Source organism: Seriola lalandi, unplaced genomic scaffold (assembly GCF_002814215.2).
Source record: "Seriola lalandi dorsalis isolate HSWRI2012SDOR001 ecotype SW California unplaced genomic scaffold, Sedor1 jcf7180002054522, whole genome shotgun sequence".
In the NCBI taxonomy this organism is placed as follows: domain Eukaryota; kingdom Metazoa; phylum Chordata; class Actinopteri; order Carangiformes; family Carangidae; genus Seriola; species Seriola lalandi.
Genome location: NW_019525075.1, coordinates 981,338 through 1,000,010, shown reverse-complemented (window position 1 = coordinate 1,000,010; position 18,673 = coordinate 981,338). Strand labels below are relative to the sequence as shown.

The 18,673-nt window shown below is 39.8% G+C and overlaps 2 protein-coding genes across 6 annotated transcripts; both read right to left on the bottom strand.

The window, feature by feature from the left end:
- Positions 1-57: 57 nt before the first annotated feature.
- Positions 58-6,962, bottom strand: il17rc (interleukin 17 receptor C). 3 transcript variants are annotated; one of them, XM_023414255.2, is made up of 15 exons: positions 6,853-6,962; positions 6,209-6,551; positions 5,650-5,884; positions 4,961-5,064; positions 4,734-4,848; positions 4,602-4,643; positions 4,369-4,487; positions 3,810-3,866; positions 3,658-3,712; positions 3,341-3,558; positions 2,921-2,974; positions 2,773-2,824; positions 2,560-2,655; positions 2,190-2,228; positions 58-2,093 (listed from the first exon to the last, which is right to left on the bottom strand). In XM_023414255.2, exons 2-15 carry the CDS (start codon positions 6,314-6,316, stop codon positions 1,411-1,413), a joined length of 1,977 nt encoding a protein of 658 aa, XP_023270023.1. In that variant the 5' UTR covers positions 6,317-6,551; positions 6,853-6,962; the 3' UTR covers positions 58-1,410. The 3 variants fall into 3 exon arrangements, with proteins under 3 accessions (XP_023270023.1, XP_023270022.1, XP_023270024.1); XM_023414254.2 differs by having other exon boundaries at positions 6,209-6,474; positions 6,853-6,954; XM_023414256.2 differs by lacking the exon at positions 6,853-6,962 and adding an exon at positions 6,573-6,836 and having other exon boundaries at positions 6,209-6,474.
- Positions 6,963-8,198: 1,236 nt separating this feature from the next.
- On the bottom strand, positions 8,199-18,549 carry itih3b.2 (inter-alpha-trypsin inhibitor heavy chain 3b, tandem duplicate 2). Of its 3 annotated transcripts, XM_023414081.2 has the most exons (22): positions 18,391-18,549; positions 17,622-17,782; positions 17,373-17,477; positions 16,920-17,082; positions 16,684-16,794; positions 16,195-16,323; positions 15,989-16,105; positions 15,659-15,827; positions 15,445-15,555; positions 14,949-15,130; positions 14,629-14,808; positions 14,410-14,531; positions 13,673-13,923; positions 13,290-13,334; positions 12,143-12,214; positions 11,446-11,544; positions 11,008-11,052; positions 10,577-10,684; positions 10,232-10,400; positions 8,835-8,983; positions 8,528-8,612; positions 8,199-8,439 (listed from the first exon to the last, which is right to left on the bottom strand). In XM_023414081.2, the coding sequence occupies exons 1-22, from the start codon at positions 18,460-18,462 to the stop codon at positions 8,325-8,327; spliced, it is 2,760 nt and encodes a 919-aa protein (XP_023269849.1). In that variant the 5' UTR covers positions 18,463-18,549; the 3' UTR covers positions 8,199-8,324. The 3 variants fall into 3 exon arrangements, with proteins under 3 accessions (XP_023269849.1, XP_023269851.1, XP_023269850.1); XM_023414083.2 differs by lacking the exon at positions 11,446-11,544; XM_023414082.2 differs by lacking the exon at positions 12,143-12,214.
- Positions 18,550-18,673: the final 124 nt, after the last annotated feature.

Sequence of the window (18,673 nt, the reverse complement as noted above, 5' to 3'; positions counted from 1 at the left end):
ACATCCACCGCCCCGCACATTTTAAAGCTGACCAATCACAACTCGGGATCTGCCACGCACAGAAATAAGCACATTTATTTATAGACAAGTGTGCACAGACGTACAGTAATCCTACATGGACATATTTAGTCTGAAGGATTTTAGGTTAAACATTTTGCAGCTTAAAGGATATGACTTGTTATAAATTTATATTTTTAATATAATCACCAGATTCAGTGGGAAAAAAGCCAAAACAAACAATGAATTGATAATTTAACTTAATGACTGGTGTAGCTTATTCCTCTGTGCCATACAGCTCCATTGTTGTCCAAAAACAACTTAAAAGACACCAGTGAGCCACATTGTTACACTGACATGTGACATGTTCCTCCAGTACACAAAACATGGGCACTGCAGCTTGTTGTGAGGCCGTCATACACATCCTACTGCACTTAATACTCACAAATGCATCAAATCCTCAGCTTAGAACAGACCTAAACAGATGCACTACTTACTCCTGCTTGCATAATGTTTGCTTAAAACTGCCCAGTGCCCAGATGTCATAGGAAATTCATTCAAATCTTACAGTGGCAAGAAAAAGTAAGTGTAAGCCCTTTGAAATCACCTCTGTTCATGTATAAATTAATAAAATATGGTCAAATCTTCATCAAAGTTTCAAGTATGAACACACGCAATCATTTTTAATTAATAACATCTAAATCATTGTATTGTTTATGTCCATACTGAAAACACCAAACATTCACAGTGTAGGCTGGAATAAGTATGTGAACCCTTCGGCTAATGGCATAAACAAAAGCTAATTGGAGATTGGAGGTGGTGTGGGTTAGAGCTACTTTGACTTGTAAAAAAAGACTTCTTAGAAAACTTACAAACAAGAATTGTTGATTTGCATAAAGCTGGAACGGGTCACAGAGTCATGTCAAAGAGTAAAAAATATTCCTCAGTCCACCCTTAGACAAACTGTCTATTAATGGAGACAACAGTTCTGTGGCTACTGGTCAGAGTCCAGACCTTAACCCAGTCAGAGCCGCTGTGGAATGACCTAAAGAGAAATGTTGACAACAGACAGAAGACGGCTGAGCTGAAGCTATTCTGTAGAAATAATGGTCCAGAGTTTCCACCAGCACTATGAATGTTTAATGACTGGTTTCATTAAAGACACAGGATGGAGGAAGATTACATCATATTTTCTGACCAATCAATGCATAAAACCAGGTCCTTCCTAAGGGTTCATATATTTTTTCTTGCCACTGTATGTGGACACATCTGGCCTTGAAAGTACTGAGAGGTAGAATCATCCACTGTTGATTTGGGTCTTTTAATGGGATTTGTTGACAACAACCACAACATAGGTTGTTGCCAAAGAATGTCAGATCTTTATTTCATCCATGACTTGGATGAACTTGTCCTTCATGGATGCTTTAAGGGTTTTGTCTCCAAGTTTTTCTCAACTCCAAGGTTATATAGTGATGCCCTCTGCTGGTTTTGTCCCTCTTTAGTCTTTGAACTCCATACATATGAGCCGCCCCATTTCCACCGTGTCCATGTCTTTCCACCTGATGTCCCAGTGTGTCCCACAGTTAGCTCAGTTAGGAGTGCCTGAGTCTGAAAGGGAAGCTGGAACAGAGGCAGCCCCTGAAGAAGCTCTGGTAGATTCCTGTCACTGCTCGGATGAGAGTCAAATTTTACCAGAAGAAAACGTTCTCCAGCCCTGCCCAGCTGCTTGTCCGCATGAATGATGCACAGGGAGGCTGTGAACAGGTCAGAGTAAGGGGAACACATCTGAGGGAGACCCTTGTCTTCCCCCTTTGTCTTGATAACCTCCTCGTACTGATGCATCCATTCCTCCGTTCTCTCTATGGCTTTGCGGTTCAAAACAACCACAACTCGGTTCCCCCGGCTGTCCAGCTCCAGTAGCTTTGAGTGCAGCCACAGCAGAGGCCCCAGAGTGCACTGCTCCTTCCTGCTCCACTGGTCCACAGATACATTGAAGCCTTTGTTGCAGAGCAGAGAGCCGAGTCGACAAACTGAATCTGAAAGACCATCATCCAAATCTGGGGGGCTCAGCAGCACCACGTGACCCTTTCTGCTGACTTTGAACAGGGAAAACAACATGAATGTCAGAGAGTTGGCTTGTTCCAACATGACTTAATGTATTTTTTAGGAAATGTAGAAAAAAAAAAACTTACTCTTCACAAATCCGCCATGATGCCAGCTCCACACCCATTCTAGAAAAGTTAGAAACTTAAGAGTAAATATACATGTACAGCACATATGTGTGGGTAAAATGCACATAAGAATGCATACTTTATGAACAATCCCCACAACCAGTAAACAAGATTTGGTCTTTGAGGGGAATGAAAGGAGCCTTTGTGGTAAGCCCCTGAGGAAATACCATTCAAGTTGGACGACACATTTTTTTATTGTGAGTTAGTTACCAAATCCAGAGCAGAGAAATTAAACACTGCTCTGTCTGCTTCATGTACTGCAGTTTTTTTTTTCTTGGTATTCTTACATATTTAGCACACGTGATCCAAAAAGAAAAAGAAAAAAACTTACTCTTGACAAAATCGTGATGTAAATAAAATAAGAGCACAGCCAAGAAAACCAGCAGCACAACACCGACAACCAGGAGACTCCAGCGCCACCTGTCAGCTGCAAGGACCACAAAACAGAACCCAATTTATATCAGGTACTGTACATTAGCTGAATACAGTAAATCATCTCCCAACCAATATCAGTTTCTATATCAATAAAGTGTGTCAGACTTACTGTTAGTAAAGCAGAACGGACCCAACTCACGTCCCATTCCTTTTACTTTCACCTGCACAAATAAATAAACATGACTGAGTTATTCAGTTATTCAGCTTCAGGAATTTATACCCTATGACTTTCTGTCTGACTGTTGAGAATACTTTACCATAACACATGGTGAGAGCTGAAGGTTTATGTCTTCAAACGCCCCTGTTTTCTCCTGAGGAGGACACAGTTGTAACTCTTATTAGTTTCCTAAACATTCTGTGCAGCCGAACAGTCGTCCCTCCACCAGAAATTTGTTTTAAATGATAGTGAATCCAACTATGTGAAACGTATATAAAATTTTGCACAAGGCATCTGGAATATTTTATTCAATGGTACAGCCATAAAAACATGGATGTTTTGCTCAGTGTATACATCATAGAGCTTCAATTAAGTGTTGAAACAAGCTGAGACAGAATATATATGTGATACTAGATAGTGTGGAATATGATGATTTTTCCAAACTCAAAGCACTCAACTGGAAATAAAAGTGGGAAAGAAGTTAAAATGAGGGGTACAGGGCTCACTATGGTTTCCATACCCAGAGTCCTTTGCTGTTTTGTCTCCAACTGCCATTTGCCAGCTGTTTTCTGAGGCCCTTCATCTCTTTGCAGCTGTTCTCTTTGTGACAGGGCCACACCTCACCCTCCAGCCTGCAGGGGGCAGATATGTTCCACAGCAGCATCGAGCCATAGTGGTTGGAGTGACCATGGCTTACAGACACTGACACGTTCTCCCACACGTTCCTGTGGGATCGATCTGGAGTAGACATACAGGAAACAGCAGCATACCAATGGTTAACTACCCATTGTTCACCCTGTCAAGTGAAACTGAAGAAGAGACTATAAATCTTCTCACCCGTGTTTCTGAAGGGGCAGCTTTGAGCGCGCACGTAGTTCTGATTATACCATGCCTAAAAACCCAAAACACGACAGTCATTTAAATCTGTGCAGGACACAGCTCTGTTGATTTGTTTTAAGTAACCCATCATGATGCGTAAGTGAAAGTACCTGGAGACACATGCAGTGGGTCACAGAATAGAGTGGGATTTTCTTCTTGTTCCAACTCTATAAAGTCATATTTCAGAGAGAAATCAATTTTTTACTACATTTATCTAACAGCTGCAGTTATTTGTTACTTTAGAAATATGGATTTTATACACAGTGACATATGATTATCTTATAAAATACAAGGAACTGCAATAGATTAAAGCGTATTTCCCAAAACGTTGAAATATGACCTTAAACTACCCAACAGTGTTAAAGTTCAGCTCCACCTCCACAAGCTACAATAAATAAATCCCGTCTAGTGATGCAGAAATAATAATAATACGATGCTATAATAATGTAGTATTCTGAAAAGAGCCATCCTGCAATGATCACATATACCACATTTAGTTGATAATATCTGTACTAACACAGAAGTCAAATTTCACTAATAACTGAGTATTTTTACATTGTGGTTTTGTTTCTTTTACTCGAGTAAAGGATCTGAGCTCTTCTTCCACCTCTGCACCAAACAAATAACAAACTGTAACAGCCACCAGATTTAGGCACCAACAACACTGACCTGACATGTCCCGTTCTGCTCATACTGGACGCACACAGAGGGGACGCTGTTATTGTTGCCATCGAACAGCAGCTCCACGTATTTCATGTCTTCGTGAATTGTAATATTGATTTTAGGCACTGAAAAAGAGGAGAAGAATAACTGGTTTATTGCCGAAAGACGAATACAAATACAAAACGTCACAAGGAAAACCAATAATGTGTTATGTGGAGGATTTTTTTCTTTTTTCTTACCACGACACTGATTCACACATTTCTTCAGCTTCTGGGAACACACTGAGGACAGATACAGTATGTGTCACACACTGTTACCATATTTGTAGCAGACACTTCTGACTTCTCAACCTCTGAAAGACCAAACTTTACCTTCATGTAGAGAAGGAGCGATAACTTCTTGTTTTAGATGTAGCAATTCATGAGGATAAACAAACACTTTAGTGCTGAAGGAAACCCCAGGTGGCTCAGTAATCACCATGGACACCTACAGAAGTCACACACACATACACACAGAGTTTATAAGACAAGCTGGGTGGAAGTGACACACTATATCTCCACTGACAACACAGAGCTTATAATCCAGTACTCTACTGTACCTTTGCCTGGTTTTGTTGCGTAAGAGCTGCGTGATTAACCGTGAACTCCACCTTCTTGCATGTGGGTATGGTAGACGGTGTGTTGTAACACACTGTCACAGAGGCTGTTGTAACACAGAGAAAAACATGTCAGAGATGAGGGCCACAGAAAAGGTAATTTTACCTGTCAGAAAAGTACTTCAAATTCACTTCTACACCCACTCTTCACATTCCTTTTACATGATCCTTTTCCAATCAACTTCCATGTTTGCGCTCATTCATTCTTCCAGTAACGATTTCCCAACATCCCACAACACTACTCTTTTACAGCTCACTGTCAGATCTTGGATGGTGTTAAAAAGACTTTCCGCTCGTAACTACATTAACTACATTGTCGTTTATAACTTTGACAAACAGTAGAGAAGAAGAGTAGAGTAATTCTTCACTGTGATGGGTTGCCTTTTACAAGCAAATTGAAAGTCTCTGCAAATTGATTTTCACACATTACTGAAATAAAAGGAATTCAATAGCCGTCCTGATGTCAGGAAATCACTTAAAAAACCTGTGGTAGACTTTGGGAGATGGTTCACAGTAACACAAAGACCAATCAGTGGATTGGATAATGGATTCAAACATACAAAACCGTTAGTACGGTCATTTAATAGCAAGTAATGACATGACAGTGGGCTGCATGTAGTCTTAGTTTATACCTTTTGGATCTCTCATCACCTCACTGTAATCCTCCCCATCAAGCCCAGAGTGTTCTTCATCCTCCGTGTCGTTATCGGGATGGATGTGGAGCTCCATGTCTATCACCAGACATAATGTACAAGACTCGCTGCTCTTTGAGCAGAGCTTGAAATACGCCGTTAGGTTTAGAACATCCACAGCATCATTCTCCAGCAGAAAGGGTATCTCATCCTTCATGGTGCATTCAGAGAGACCCTTAAAAGAAGCAACATTTGACAGGAAAAACTGTTTTACATTTTACTCAATCAGTCTGGAGAGCAAAAATTTGCTGTTCAGAGGCCAATATTGGGGATTAATGTACATACAACAGCCCTATATTGTGAGCAGATGGTAGGTGGCTATAAAACCCTTTGCCTGCTTTTATTAACTGTTTGAGTATAAAACACTAAATCAGTGAGAAGGGAAATTAAAATGTCAGAGCAGTGTACGTGCATATTGACAGGAAATTAAAAGTGTAATCTGTACTGCAGCACAGGAAATATCTGCTTCAGTGTATCCAAGCAGTGTGCACTACAGTACCTGTGAGCAAATGACTTCATCGCTGTCATGTCCAGAAACCTCCAAACCACAGGCTGACATGGGTATGGTCAGTGAAACCCACCAAATGAACCATCCAGGTAGATACATGTTGTCTCGGGTCACTCAGAAAGGTTTGAGTCCTACAGCCGGTGTCTGCACGTATTTCTCTCCAAGAGCAGCGTGAAAATGTTTAACAAGTCCAGAGTCTTCCTCCCCATCATGACTTTCGGTTAGAGATAAACGTAATGATAATATCCTGGAAGAAACTGCACAATTGTATGGCGATCAGTGAATCGTGACAAGCTGCTGTGGACACTACCTGGGTTTCACCTTTGTTTATTGCCTGGGGGGGAAAGAGACTTACTGTAAATGACTGCCGGAGTAGGTTTTCTTTGACAGCTCTTTCTTTGCTGTGAATAAAACTTAAAGCAAACTATCTCCAATAGTTTTCTGGTATAAGACTGACTTGATGTGTCAAGTTCACAAATCCCTTAGCAGAAGCAATGACTGGGAACTGAATAGCCCCTTCTTAACACACCTTCAGGCATGACGCAAGCAAACAGTGCTATGAGATGTGTATAATTAATGTAACATTAGAAATTGTATCAAATTACCCCCATAGGAATATCATCTAGGTTACCTACTGTGTTTAGCTCTTGAAATGTTTCCTCTCCACAGGAAACTCAGCTCCACACCTTGTCAAAACAGTCTGGAAGTGTGAGTCATGAGAACATGTCAGAGACCTGACTCAAGAGATGCCCCTCCCTCCCTCCCTCCCTCTCTCTTTCTCCCTCTCCCTCCCTCTCTCTCTCTCTTTCTCCCTCTCTCTCTCTCTCTTTCTCCCTCCCTCTCTCTCTCTTTCTCCCTCCCTCTCTCTCTCTCTCTCTCTTTCTCCCTCCCTCTCTCTCTCTTTCTCCCTCCCTCTCTCTCTCTTTCTCCCTCCCTCCCTCTCTCTCTCTTTCTCCCTCCCTCTCTCCCTCTCTCTCTTTCCATTCGTCTATCTCTGATTTAGTCTCAGCACAGTCCCTTATCATATTAAAGGCCACCATTAAAACTCCCTCATTACTGTGTAACCAGCACAACCTTGATGGATCAAAGTTCACAAATACTTTTTCATCAAAACACGACTCCACCTTTGCACAGTGGATTAAAGCAGTTTTATAAACAGGCCTGCTTTCTAAACAGTGATGGCACTTTACAGCTGGCTCGTTAGCAGAAATGTATTATATGTTGCTTTTCTTGTTACATGGATTTGGCATGGATTCCTTCCTTTGTGGTTCCCAGTAAACTGTGCCATGACAAACAAGTTTATCACTTCTGCTCAAAAGAATCCACTCACTTCCATCTGCACTAGTAATGCACTCGAGGGAGAACAATCCCAGATGAAATACAACCACACACACGCATAGCAGCTCGACTGGTTTTACCACATAATGGTGAACTAAATACAAAAGCCCTATCTGCCTCACTCCTGGGAAATGTGTTCAAACCAGACTCAAAACAAACCGTGTACACTGACCCTGAACTTTTCCATTTTATACATGTTTATACACTGGTTACTGGTTAATCTTGAGTATTTGGATGCTTATCAGAAGGTTATTTTAGCAAGAGACTGTAGAATTGATCAACTCTGCTGCTAACTAGGCTCTTACAAAGCCTGTAGTAATGATGTAGTGCTTGACCACGGGTTGCTGTTACTCAGCATGGTTAATTAAGTTTACTTTTATGCCGTTGATTTTAACCTTATAATTTTATGTGAATAATAAAGCTGTCGAATCGATGACCTAATTTGACAACTCTGCATTCAAGCCACTTTGGAAGATAAGTTGTTGTCGTGCTGTTGTGCTGTAGAACGAAGGTTTTAAATCCATCATTTTTTTAGAATGAAATTCTTGAGTTTGGAAGTATTATTCTTTACAAAATGAAACCATGACACCATCTGACAAATCCACTACATACATATTACTTAATTAAGTTCAAGACAACCAAAGATCTGGGATGCTTTTTATTTGTTTATATTAGTAACAGCTTGAGAGTCTTTTCCCATGATGAATTAGCATTTGTCTTATTTTTATTCTAAATTAAATCTTTTCAAGTGATTCAATGTGGTTCCCAGTTAAAGCTGTGCAACGATGAAATCATCCAGGGCTCTCTGCAGGGCAGACTCAGCAGACATGAGCCAGCAGTCCAGTGTTGTGGGAGAGACAAAACTGTAGTCAACAGCGCTGGATCTACACAGGAAAAACACAAATTAATCTTTGGCTATTGATGATAATTATAGCACTCTCTATAGCTCTTTATAATACCAACTAATAGTACCTGGTGACGTCAATCTCCTGGTCTTTGATCTTGAGTTTTGATAAGGGAGTTTGCTGCACCTCCTCATAAACTGCTGGCTTTAGAACTGGACACACAAAGGACAAATGATAAAGAAATGACTTATGAATCACTTAAAGAGACACAGTTCAAAAACATTCCTCTTTATTAATAAATTATTTCTTTATCAACCACCAAACTGGATGCAAATATTGATTCAATATATTGTTGACCTGATATTAAATCATAAACGCAAACTCAACAGTTTTCCATGCTGTGCACAGATGAACATATGAACACACACACCCACCTAAAATTCCTTCAGTGTTGTTGTCAGATGGCTTCTGTCTTAAAACCGGCCACAGGAATTTTTCACCGTCCTTCTCATGAACTAAGATAACAATGCGGACATCTCCGGCTGCCACATCTACTTCCTTGTTCCTCTTAATCACTGTCACACTAGAAAAATATGCACCTTGTTTTAATTTTTGTTGACATACACCCACACAGGTCATTTCACAATTTCACTTTCACTCCCCAAGCTCGTTATTAGAAACACCTGTACATCTGCTTATCCATGCAATTATCCAATCAGCCAATCATGGGGCAGCAGTGCAACACATGAAATTGTGCTGATGCAGGTTGGGAGCTTCAGTTAATGTGAGTGTTTTTGAAACTGCTGATCTCCTTGGATTTTCACACGCAAGGGTCTCGGGAGTTTCTACTCAGAATGGTGCAAAAAAGACAATAATTCAGTGAGCAGCAGTTCTGTGGAAGGAAACACCTCGTTGATGAGAGATAGACAACAGATAAAGCAAAGAGCAAAGGGAGGCCGAATTCAGTATTTGTGCGGTGTTCCTAATAAAGCGCCCGGTGAGTGTGTCTTGGCTGAAGAGGTGCTAAGTTATGCAGGGCGCACGTGAGGTCACAAGATGCATCAGTAAGAATGATAAAGTGTCAGCAGAGCTAAGAAGATGTTAATCAAAGAGTCTTCACACTCCAATACATTACTGACAAGAGCTCTTATCATCTAGAATAATTGAAATCAGCTGTGGGAGTGTGCTTCAGTTATAAAAAGCAGTTTGCAGGTGTTTATAACTTGCGAATTAATGACGAATTCAACATCATGTGTATTGTCAGTGATTGGCGCTGCCCTGCCCTTTTAAACAGCTCCTTTTGATAAAAAATGAATTAAACTGGAATATTTCTGTGCCTCAGTGTTTCATTTTCATTTAGCCTAATGTCAAACCAGAGGGGCAATTGATTTAAAGTAAAAGTTCAACTTTTAAGGAAATATGCTTATTGGTTTTCATGCTGAGACTTAGATGAGAAGTCTGATACCACCACTCATGTCTCTACAGTAAATATGAAGCTACAGCTTGCAGCTGCTTAGCTTAGCTTAGCTTAGTGTAAAGACTAGAAACAGGAGGAAACAGACAGCCTACCTGGCTGTGACAGTGTAATGTTTCTTGGTGGACCACAGAGATATAAACTAAGTTAGATGGCTGCTGGTGGTATGTTTCATCTTTGTGTATGGACATGAGAGTGGACTCACTCCTTTCATGTAAATCTCAGCTAGGAAGTCAATAAGTGTGTTTCCCGAACTGTTGAACTAGAGTCGCTCTGACGTGACCTCAGGCCACACACCTATACACACCACTGAGCATCATCATGGTGGAATTCCTGACCATTACAGTTCAAAGTCACCTTCCAACCGTGATGAGATCCTCTCCAGTGTGGCGCGTCAGTGTCTGCCCATCTTGTATAGTCACTTCATTGGTGTAAACCTCAACATACTGGTCAGCTTGTAAGTGGATGACGATTTTTTTGAAGCCTCCATTTGCTACTGAGTCAAGCTCACCGTTCACAGACAGCTCTGGTAGAACAGAAGAACAAATGCACACCTCAAACTAGGTGGTAAATATGGATTGAAACTGACACAAAGATTATGAGACAAAAAGACAACAATTTTCTATTACACATGGAGAGCGAAAGGTATATATCATCAATGTGAAGGAAAATAGTGATGGCAAAAAGAGGAACATTACTGACCCCTGTTGGGATAGTGAAGTAGCTTTAGGCGGATATTTCCAGTGACATCAAAGCATAGTGGAAGAGACTGATTCTCAGGTTTTAGCAAAAACCTGTGGGATAGAGGAACTAGAGATACGCAGAAACACAGTCACGGAGCAGATGGAAACACATATCCTGAAAATAAACTGCTTTTGCACTCAATTACAATTTAACCAAAATAAAGATGCATTACAACATGTTTGATAATGAGTATTCTAAACAAATCTGGACTTTGGTGGTGATCAGTAGATATGTACGTCTATTGCGGCACAGGCATCAAACAGTGTGTTAGGAAATCATTTGAGATTTACATTTCCAAGGTAAAATCATGTCTGTGGCAATAGAGAATTAAATACATCTACTACTACACTCTCAGACTCACAAGATTGGAGGAACCCAAATGAACTTACCATCTGTAGGCACAGAGAATAAAGGAGGACCCAGACGAATCGAATCTGTCAGTAGTAAGTAAAGGCGGACATGCAAAAATATTAAAATAAAAGAATGGAATCTCTCTAATGAAGGATGGACTGAATTTTGTTGCTCTTTAATATGGATCTTTTGATTATAGTTTAATGAGGAAAAAAATTAGTTTTTTTCAAATTAATTGGCTTCATTCTTCTTGCTTTGGCTAAAAACAAATAAAATTATATAAAATGGACAGGATTTGTTATTATGTAATATTATAGCGATATTGACCAGGAGTGTACTCAGTTTTGTTGTGTATTCGTTTCTATTGTCTTTACTAAGAAACTATTGAACTCTAACTGGGTTAACTATGTGAGGGAACAGAAACAGATAGATTTTACATAAACTATACAATGAATTAAATCAATGCATTACTCTACCAGTGGCTGCTGCCGGTGCCACAATGGTGGGCAATATATATGAATAATCCTCTACATCAAAAGCCGAAGCGTCTTGAAAGCCCACTAGATGATAATTTCCTGTAAAAAATGTACACAAAGCCAGTTATATACATTATATTACAAATCATTAGAGGATATTGAATTAATTGAAGAGGAAATTGCATTAATTGACATCTATATTCTGACAGCTAACTGCATCTTTACAACAAACCACTAAAAACAAAATTAACCACAGGCTTAATCTAATATTGATTTAAATACTCACAAAAGTGTCATAATGTGTTTTTTCATGTACTGTTGTTTTTACATAAATGTATTTTCATTTTTAATAATCTGTTGGTTCCTGTATTAAAATACATTCTAATTCACATTAAATCATATTTATAATTTTTTCACCTGTGGAAATCTTTTGGAAAACGCTTTTAGTGTCCATACTCTGAAGACATAGCCTGAAATAACTTTTCTTTTTTAGGGGGGGGACATTTTCCTATTTGGCTATATGATCTTTGCATCTTTTATTGATTGATTTATCATTGGAGGGATCAATTTACAGGATTGTCCAGCCTTGGTGGAAGTATGCACTGCCTCCATGCTTGTTAGTTGAACATAGGTGGTTGGTGCCATAATTACAAAATTTGAAGTATGATTCAGAATTGGCCCAGAAATAGAAGTTAACCTGCAAGTTGTTTTGTACTGCTGTGTGCAGTGAGGCCATAAAGAGGGCGCCCGCTTCTCCTTTGACTGAAAACTGGAAAATAAACAGTCAAATTTAATTATTAAACATCTGTTATTATCCTGCATATGTACATTTTCATCTCATGTCATTTTACATTTTGTATGTACATGTTAGTTACAACTACAATATAACTAGTAATATTCAGAAACGCCTCTATAAAATTTGAATATTACACATTTAAAGTTACTGCAGTCTTTGCTAGTATTACTGATAAGAATTTCCTCAAAGAAAAAACTGTGAGATTTTGTATTTATGACACAACTACCTCAAAATTATTTTCTAAAACTATTTCCTTTTCAACACAACACAGAAGTAGTCCTACTCTGAGCTTTTTCCAGACGCTCCTCAGTGTGACCAACAGGGGCGAGCCAAATTTTTATCTTACATCAAAATTCTTACATGTGTGATAGGGGAGGCTGGAAGGTAGAAAAGAGAGATCTTTGTCTTCAGGCTAAGGCAAAAAACTGCACCAGTCCCACTTTCATTTGTCAGTCCATCACAGGTAAACAAGAACCTGCAATGCTTCTTCATACCTCCCAACCCAAGCGGACCAAGAGTGTGATGAAGAACAGAACTACATCATTGGCAAAGCAGAGGTCTGTCATGTCAGAGACCAAACCTCACCAAGACTTTGCTAGATTATACAAGGACTGAATGATCTGTGGTCTTAGCCAGAGCACCGCTTATTCAAGCAGTACCACTTACAACTCTTGCTGAATGATCCCTAAAGAAACATATAACTGTCGTAAGGCTTCCTCACATTGCTCATATAACTTCCCATCATGATCTCTCCAATGTCCTTACAAATGTTTTATAGCTGTGCCTCATACTGCCTTCATCTGCAGGTTGCGAGCACACATGGCTATGGATTCATGTTACTTCTTCCGGAGGTGATGTAATTATTGTCAATACACAGTTAAATGGGCCAAAAGGTTTGACCTATTACTAGGCTCTGCAGAGGGTGACGGGAAATGACAGGCAACTCCATTCTCTAACCCTGACCGGGGCCATATTTTACATACAATAAAATAGATGTAATGTAGTTTTATCAGATCAGTGTATATGTATGTATGTGCTAATGTCATACCTGCAGGGTAGCCAGATTCATAAGCAATTCTCAGATTTTGGTCCTCTAAAAAGAAAAAGAAAACAACATGAATTTAAGATACAACATGAAACAAAATAATCAATTGGTTAATCACTTAATTCTTGTTCATTGACTGTATTTCATGCTCAAATTTTTCAGTTCAGTTCCACAGCCAAAACTTGAAATTTGATTTATCAATACCCACAAACTGAATACAGGGAATCTATAGTTCTCATTAAATTCAATAACTGTATTTCTGCATTGTAATTACACCGCCTGATACCAAATAATGCAAACATGTCTCATCTGAAATAAAGAGAAAAAGAGAAGCTGAATACTATTGATTTTCAATTGTATGTTTTGTTCACATTGTAGATGCTCACTCATCCCTGAAGCTGCCCCCATCCCTGAAGCTGCCCCCATCGGAAACATTCCTGGAGCGGCTTGACCATGCCCTAGAATACGTTCCCTTTGTGGCGGTTCCCCTTCCTTGGGTTTATGAAGCACGTCTGTGTTCTCCCCCGGAGGCTTGGTGACCACCATGGATGTGAGCGGGGTCACAAAGCCGTACTTCAGCGACAGCTCCATGGCCTCTTTCCTCACCTGCTCCTTCTCAGGTTCAGATAACTGCAGCCTGTGTCAAGAGTCGTGTACACATATGTTTTAAATGTCATAGCTGACGTGACAGTAAGGTGTGAGGAAATTTTTTATCTTTTGAGACAAATTTTGCAGCCATCTGGCATTCTCCCACTTTGTGCATATTTCAAACATTGCTGTTTAATTTTCAGAGAAAAATCATCAGCTAGAAATGAGAAACCTGCTTTTGTTTATTTCTGTGAGCCCTGGGGAAATGGCCAAAGACTGACTGACATAAAATCAGTCAACAATTGATAATTGATCATTGATTAAATCATTTAAGTCATAGCAAAAGTGATAAATATTCTCTGGTTCAGCAATTTTAAGATGTCACCTCAGGTTCTGGGAAACTGTGATGGGCCTTTTCCAATATTTTCTTAAAGTTCATAGACTCAATAATTCATTGATTATATAGAAATATGAATAAATAAATAACTGATTACAAATAAGAACAAAGAGAAAAGGTGGTCGACATTACACTCACTCTTTCTCCAGAAGCTGTTTCACTGTGAGGTAGGCCCAAACCCTCTGGATGAGGCCGTCAGATACTGTTTCAGTGGACTCCACAGTGACGTTTGACTCAGAAAACGTCACCTTTCTAGTCCCCTGTCATATAGTCCAAATGAATTGTTAAGTATACACAGGGACATTCACAACTCTCTGAGAAGATTACAGCTGATGTGCAGTGTGGATTGAGCCTTACTGAAATGGCCAGAACTTGTGGGGTGAAGGTTTCGATATCATTGTCAGTGATCTGACCGGCCACCACGATCTCAGAGCCGTTGTAATACTGGCTGAAATTAGTCTGGGTTAGATTGGTCCCACCCATATAGATCATTGTCACGTCCGTCAACAGAGGAGTGGCCACCTCTTTATAGAAACCCTGTTGACACACATTGAGGACACCATAGGAATGCTTCATCTCTCCACAGTCAACTATGCTCAGTTTTGTCTGTGAAAATGTAGCAGATTCAAATGATGAGCAGAGTATTCATCATGTGAAGGAAGGCAATTCAAAAACACCTTCAGCTGTAAATCAGCATCAGAGTCCTCATAAATCCGTCGTGCCACACCGTTGTTCTGCAGTGACATTGTCTTCAGGAAGTCAAAATTGACATCAAAGCCAAAACCAAGACAGTAGAGCGGGAATTTATCTGCAATTGCCTTTCTGACATTTGACTGTATTGTTTCAAGAATCGTCACCCCTGCAAAGACACAAGACACATGGTTTAAATAGGCAAGTCGAACTGACACGGTACAATCAAACAACTCTCCTGTGATAAGTGAAAGTTACTGTGTGTACACAGACTTAATTGTTAATAGTGTTTGTGTCATTTAAAATGAAATGTCCATGATCTTCGAAGTCTTGCACAGGTGGGTTTTAGTCAGCTGACAGGAGACAGGAACTGAGAAAAAGACTGTAGTCAAATCAATGACAGGTCATTTAAAAATGGACTGTGCTGTTAGGGACCATATATTTATTTCTTTAAGTATTTGTGCATGTGTCTTTTATCATTACCTGAGGTTGGGTCTCCATCAGTGAGAAGTATAAGGATCGACGCTGAGCCTTCTCTGGGATGCGCATTCAGCATCCTCGCTCCTTCCAACACTGCTTCGTTAATGTCTGTGGCTAAAATGAGATGAGAAAAATGTTGAATTCCTGACATTCTGCTGTAAAATACTTCTGAATAATCTGACACTCCAAAATAAATATATTCATTGTAAAACCTCACCTCCTCTATCTGTAATACCCTGAGCAAATTTCTTGGCACTATTCAGGTTTTTGTTGCTGGCCTGAACAAGTTCTCGTCTCCAGTGAGAAACTGAGCCATCAAAAGTGATGAGACCAAAGTAGTCATCCTCTGCCAGGTCATTCAAGATATGGATCAATGCTATTCTGGTCTGAGGAAAAAAAAATATTTATGCATTAGAACTTTTTTTCAAGTAAGATACCATTTAATAATGTTTGTTTCATGTGCGTTCTTAAATTGTGTACTAAATAAAGTTGACCGTAAAAGTAACATACAGTAAACTAAAAACTAAAATGCCTCCTCACACTGTACCTGTTGTATTTTTCTGCCATGCATGGAGCCACTTTGATCAATAACAAAGACAACATTCTTCGGTATGCGGGGAAGACTAGATGGAGCAAAGTGATGAACAAAGTAGCCATCTGATTTCTTGAGGGGAGTAAGAAGAAATTTGGATTAGTTAGAAAAGACAGGTGAAGATAGTCAATAGTCTTCCAGGAAGTGAACTCTTGCTGTACCTTGATGTGTCCGAGTGAGGAATCCCTGTTGACATCATAAACGATAACCAGATCTCCATTCATACCCTGCTTTCCACAGCTGTCGCACGTTTTCTGTTGGTCCTCTGTGGGGTAGAAATGCACCCACGCCTGGAAACAGGAAGAATCAACAAATGGGTTTCATTGGTGAAAGAGATGAGTCTCTATTTCATCCGATTTGATTAGATTCATCCATATTGACACTGCATGGTGTTGATAACTGCTGGTAGAAGAAAAATGCAGTTTGCCATCTAACTACAAAGTGCTGTTGCAAATGTGCATGTAGATATACTGTATATTAATATGAATGAGGAACACTGTGCACAAGGATGAGCAATAGTGGTATGTACATTGTTATTATGGGTTAGGGTTAGGGTTACAACATTATGAGTCAAACAGCTAAATATGGGTCAGAATAAGATATCATGTAAGTTAAATGCAATCAGAATCATGTGTCATTGCATGCTGTACCTGTTTGCCTATATGTGTTTTGGTGATGGCATTAGCCAGAGCTTTGGTGCTTAGTCCTCCTTTAACCTCAATGAAACTGATGCCAGCTTTGTCGTGAATGTACACATCAACCTGGCATTGAGAATAAAACACAGTAGTTAGAAGCTGGGACCATGAAAGATGGTTTTACCACGGCATTATTTCTTTTATTTTTTTCCTGGATGAACAGAGAGTAGATACCAACAGGAAAGACGTACCTTGAAGTCTTTGACTGGTTGCATGGGGCGAGCGTGGATTTGCAGCTCGTATTTGCCAAGCCTGCGTTTCAGTAGTTCCTCATATGTGAGTTCAAAAGTCACCTTCTTGTGAGCAGCGACAGTCACGGAGGTCTTAAATTCCTCCAGGGTCCTCCCCACAGAACTGCAACACAGACCATAAACATACTCCCTTTAATTAAATTGAAACAATGTCTTCTTGTGGCCCCTCATCACAGGTTATGAACTTAGTGTGGGTATGAATCATGATTAATTCAAACAAACAGCAATTTTTTTTCTTCTGAGATTGTTGCATTTGATGGATTTTAGAAACCTGGAGATTTTTTAACTTTTATTTTGTTCCTTTCCCAAAGGACACATGAGCATGTTCTACAAAATTCAACATAAAAACCACCTGTATAAGACAATAAATTGATCTATTGATCCATGTTGTACCTGACAAGCCCAGCACTTTGGCCACGGGACACAGCCTCGGTGTACTGCTGCTGAGCTTGCTCCTTAGCTTTCACAATGCCATCATACACCTGTCCTTCTATAAACCTGAAGAAGACCAAGAAAAAGACCTTGTTTATAAACATACTCCTGACGTGCCCATGAGTTATTTGCATTTTTTTTTTTTTTTATGTGTAATTCATTATTTGAAAATTCTTGTAAATATTCACAGGTCACTTTTGCTTCACATACATTCTGAATTTACTAATGAAGGCGTTCTTGGGAATCCGGACAAGGAATTCGATTTCCTTTGACTCTTCCATACGATTGACCACACGGCTTGTGATGACAGTAGTAGAATAACGAGCGGTCACTGTGGAGTTGATGTGAAAGCTGTAGATGTCCCAGTCATCCTGAGCAAATATGGGAAGCACATTTCACAATAATAAAAAAAAAGGCTTCATTGATCACTGGCTGACAACTAGCTGACCAAAGATCAGATGAAGGTGAAAAACACAGCATTGGTGGGAGGTATCAAAGAAATCTCATTGGTCTAACCACAGAAACACCCCATTCTCATTGTTTTTCATTTTGATATCACAATGACTTTGCACATGTACACTAGTGATACTATTTGTGTGTGTGTTTGTGTGTGTGCAAAACATTTGCATTACATTGACTTACAAAGTCCCTGAAGACCTTCTCTAGCCTTAAGGTTTTCCTCAACATAAAATTAACCTTTACCAAGTCTTAACACTAAAATATAGTTTGTTTTTTGGCCCTAAAAGTGAGTTGAGACCCTCCACTGTGACTGCGTGGATAGACGTATTGAACATTAATGCACATTCAAACACACGTATGAACATGAAACCACAACGACAGTAGAGAGCCAGCAGGTGCTTCAACCTGCGCTTTTTGATGAAACTGACAAAGATGCAGAGGAACAGTAATATAGATACATCTATATAGATTCTGTGTCCTTGCTGTGTGGTGCTCTGTCGTTTAGGTTTTGTGAACTTACCTTGTTTGGCAGTGTGGTAACCAAAGCCAGCAGCAGCCCAAAGAGGGTGATTTGCACCACAGCTCTCTCCATGATGGCTCCCACCAGAGTGCAGCCCGGGCGGCTGAAACCGTCTTTTAAACTCAAACAGACAAGGACAGCATTAATGTGTACATAAGTTTTTTTTAAAAGGGCAAATTCTTCTTTCTCTCTCCTCCTGCCTCACTTGCATGTGACAAGCACACACACACACACACACACACACACACACACACACACACACACACACACACACACACACAGA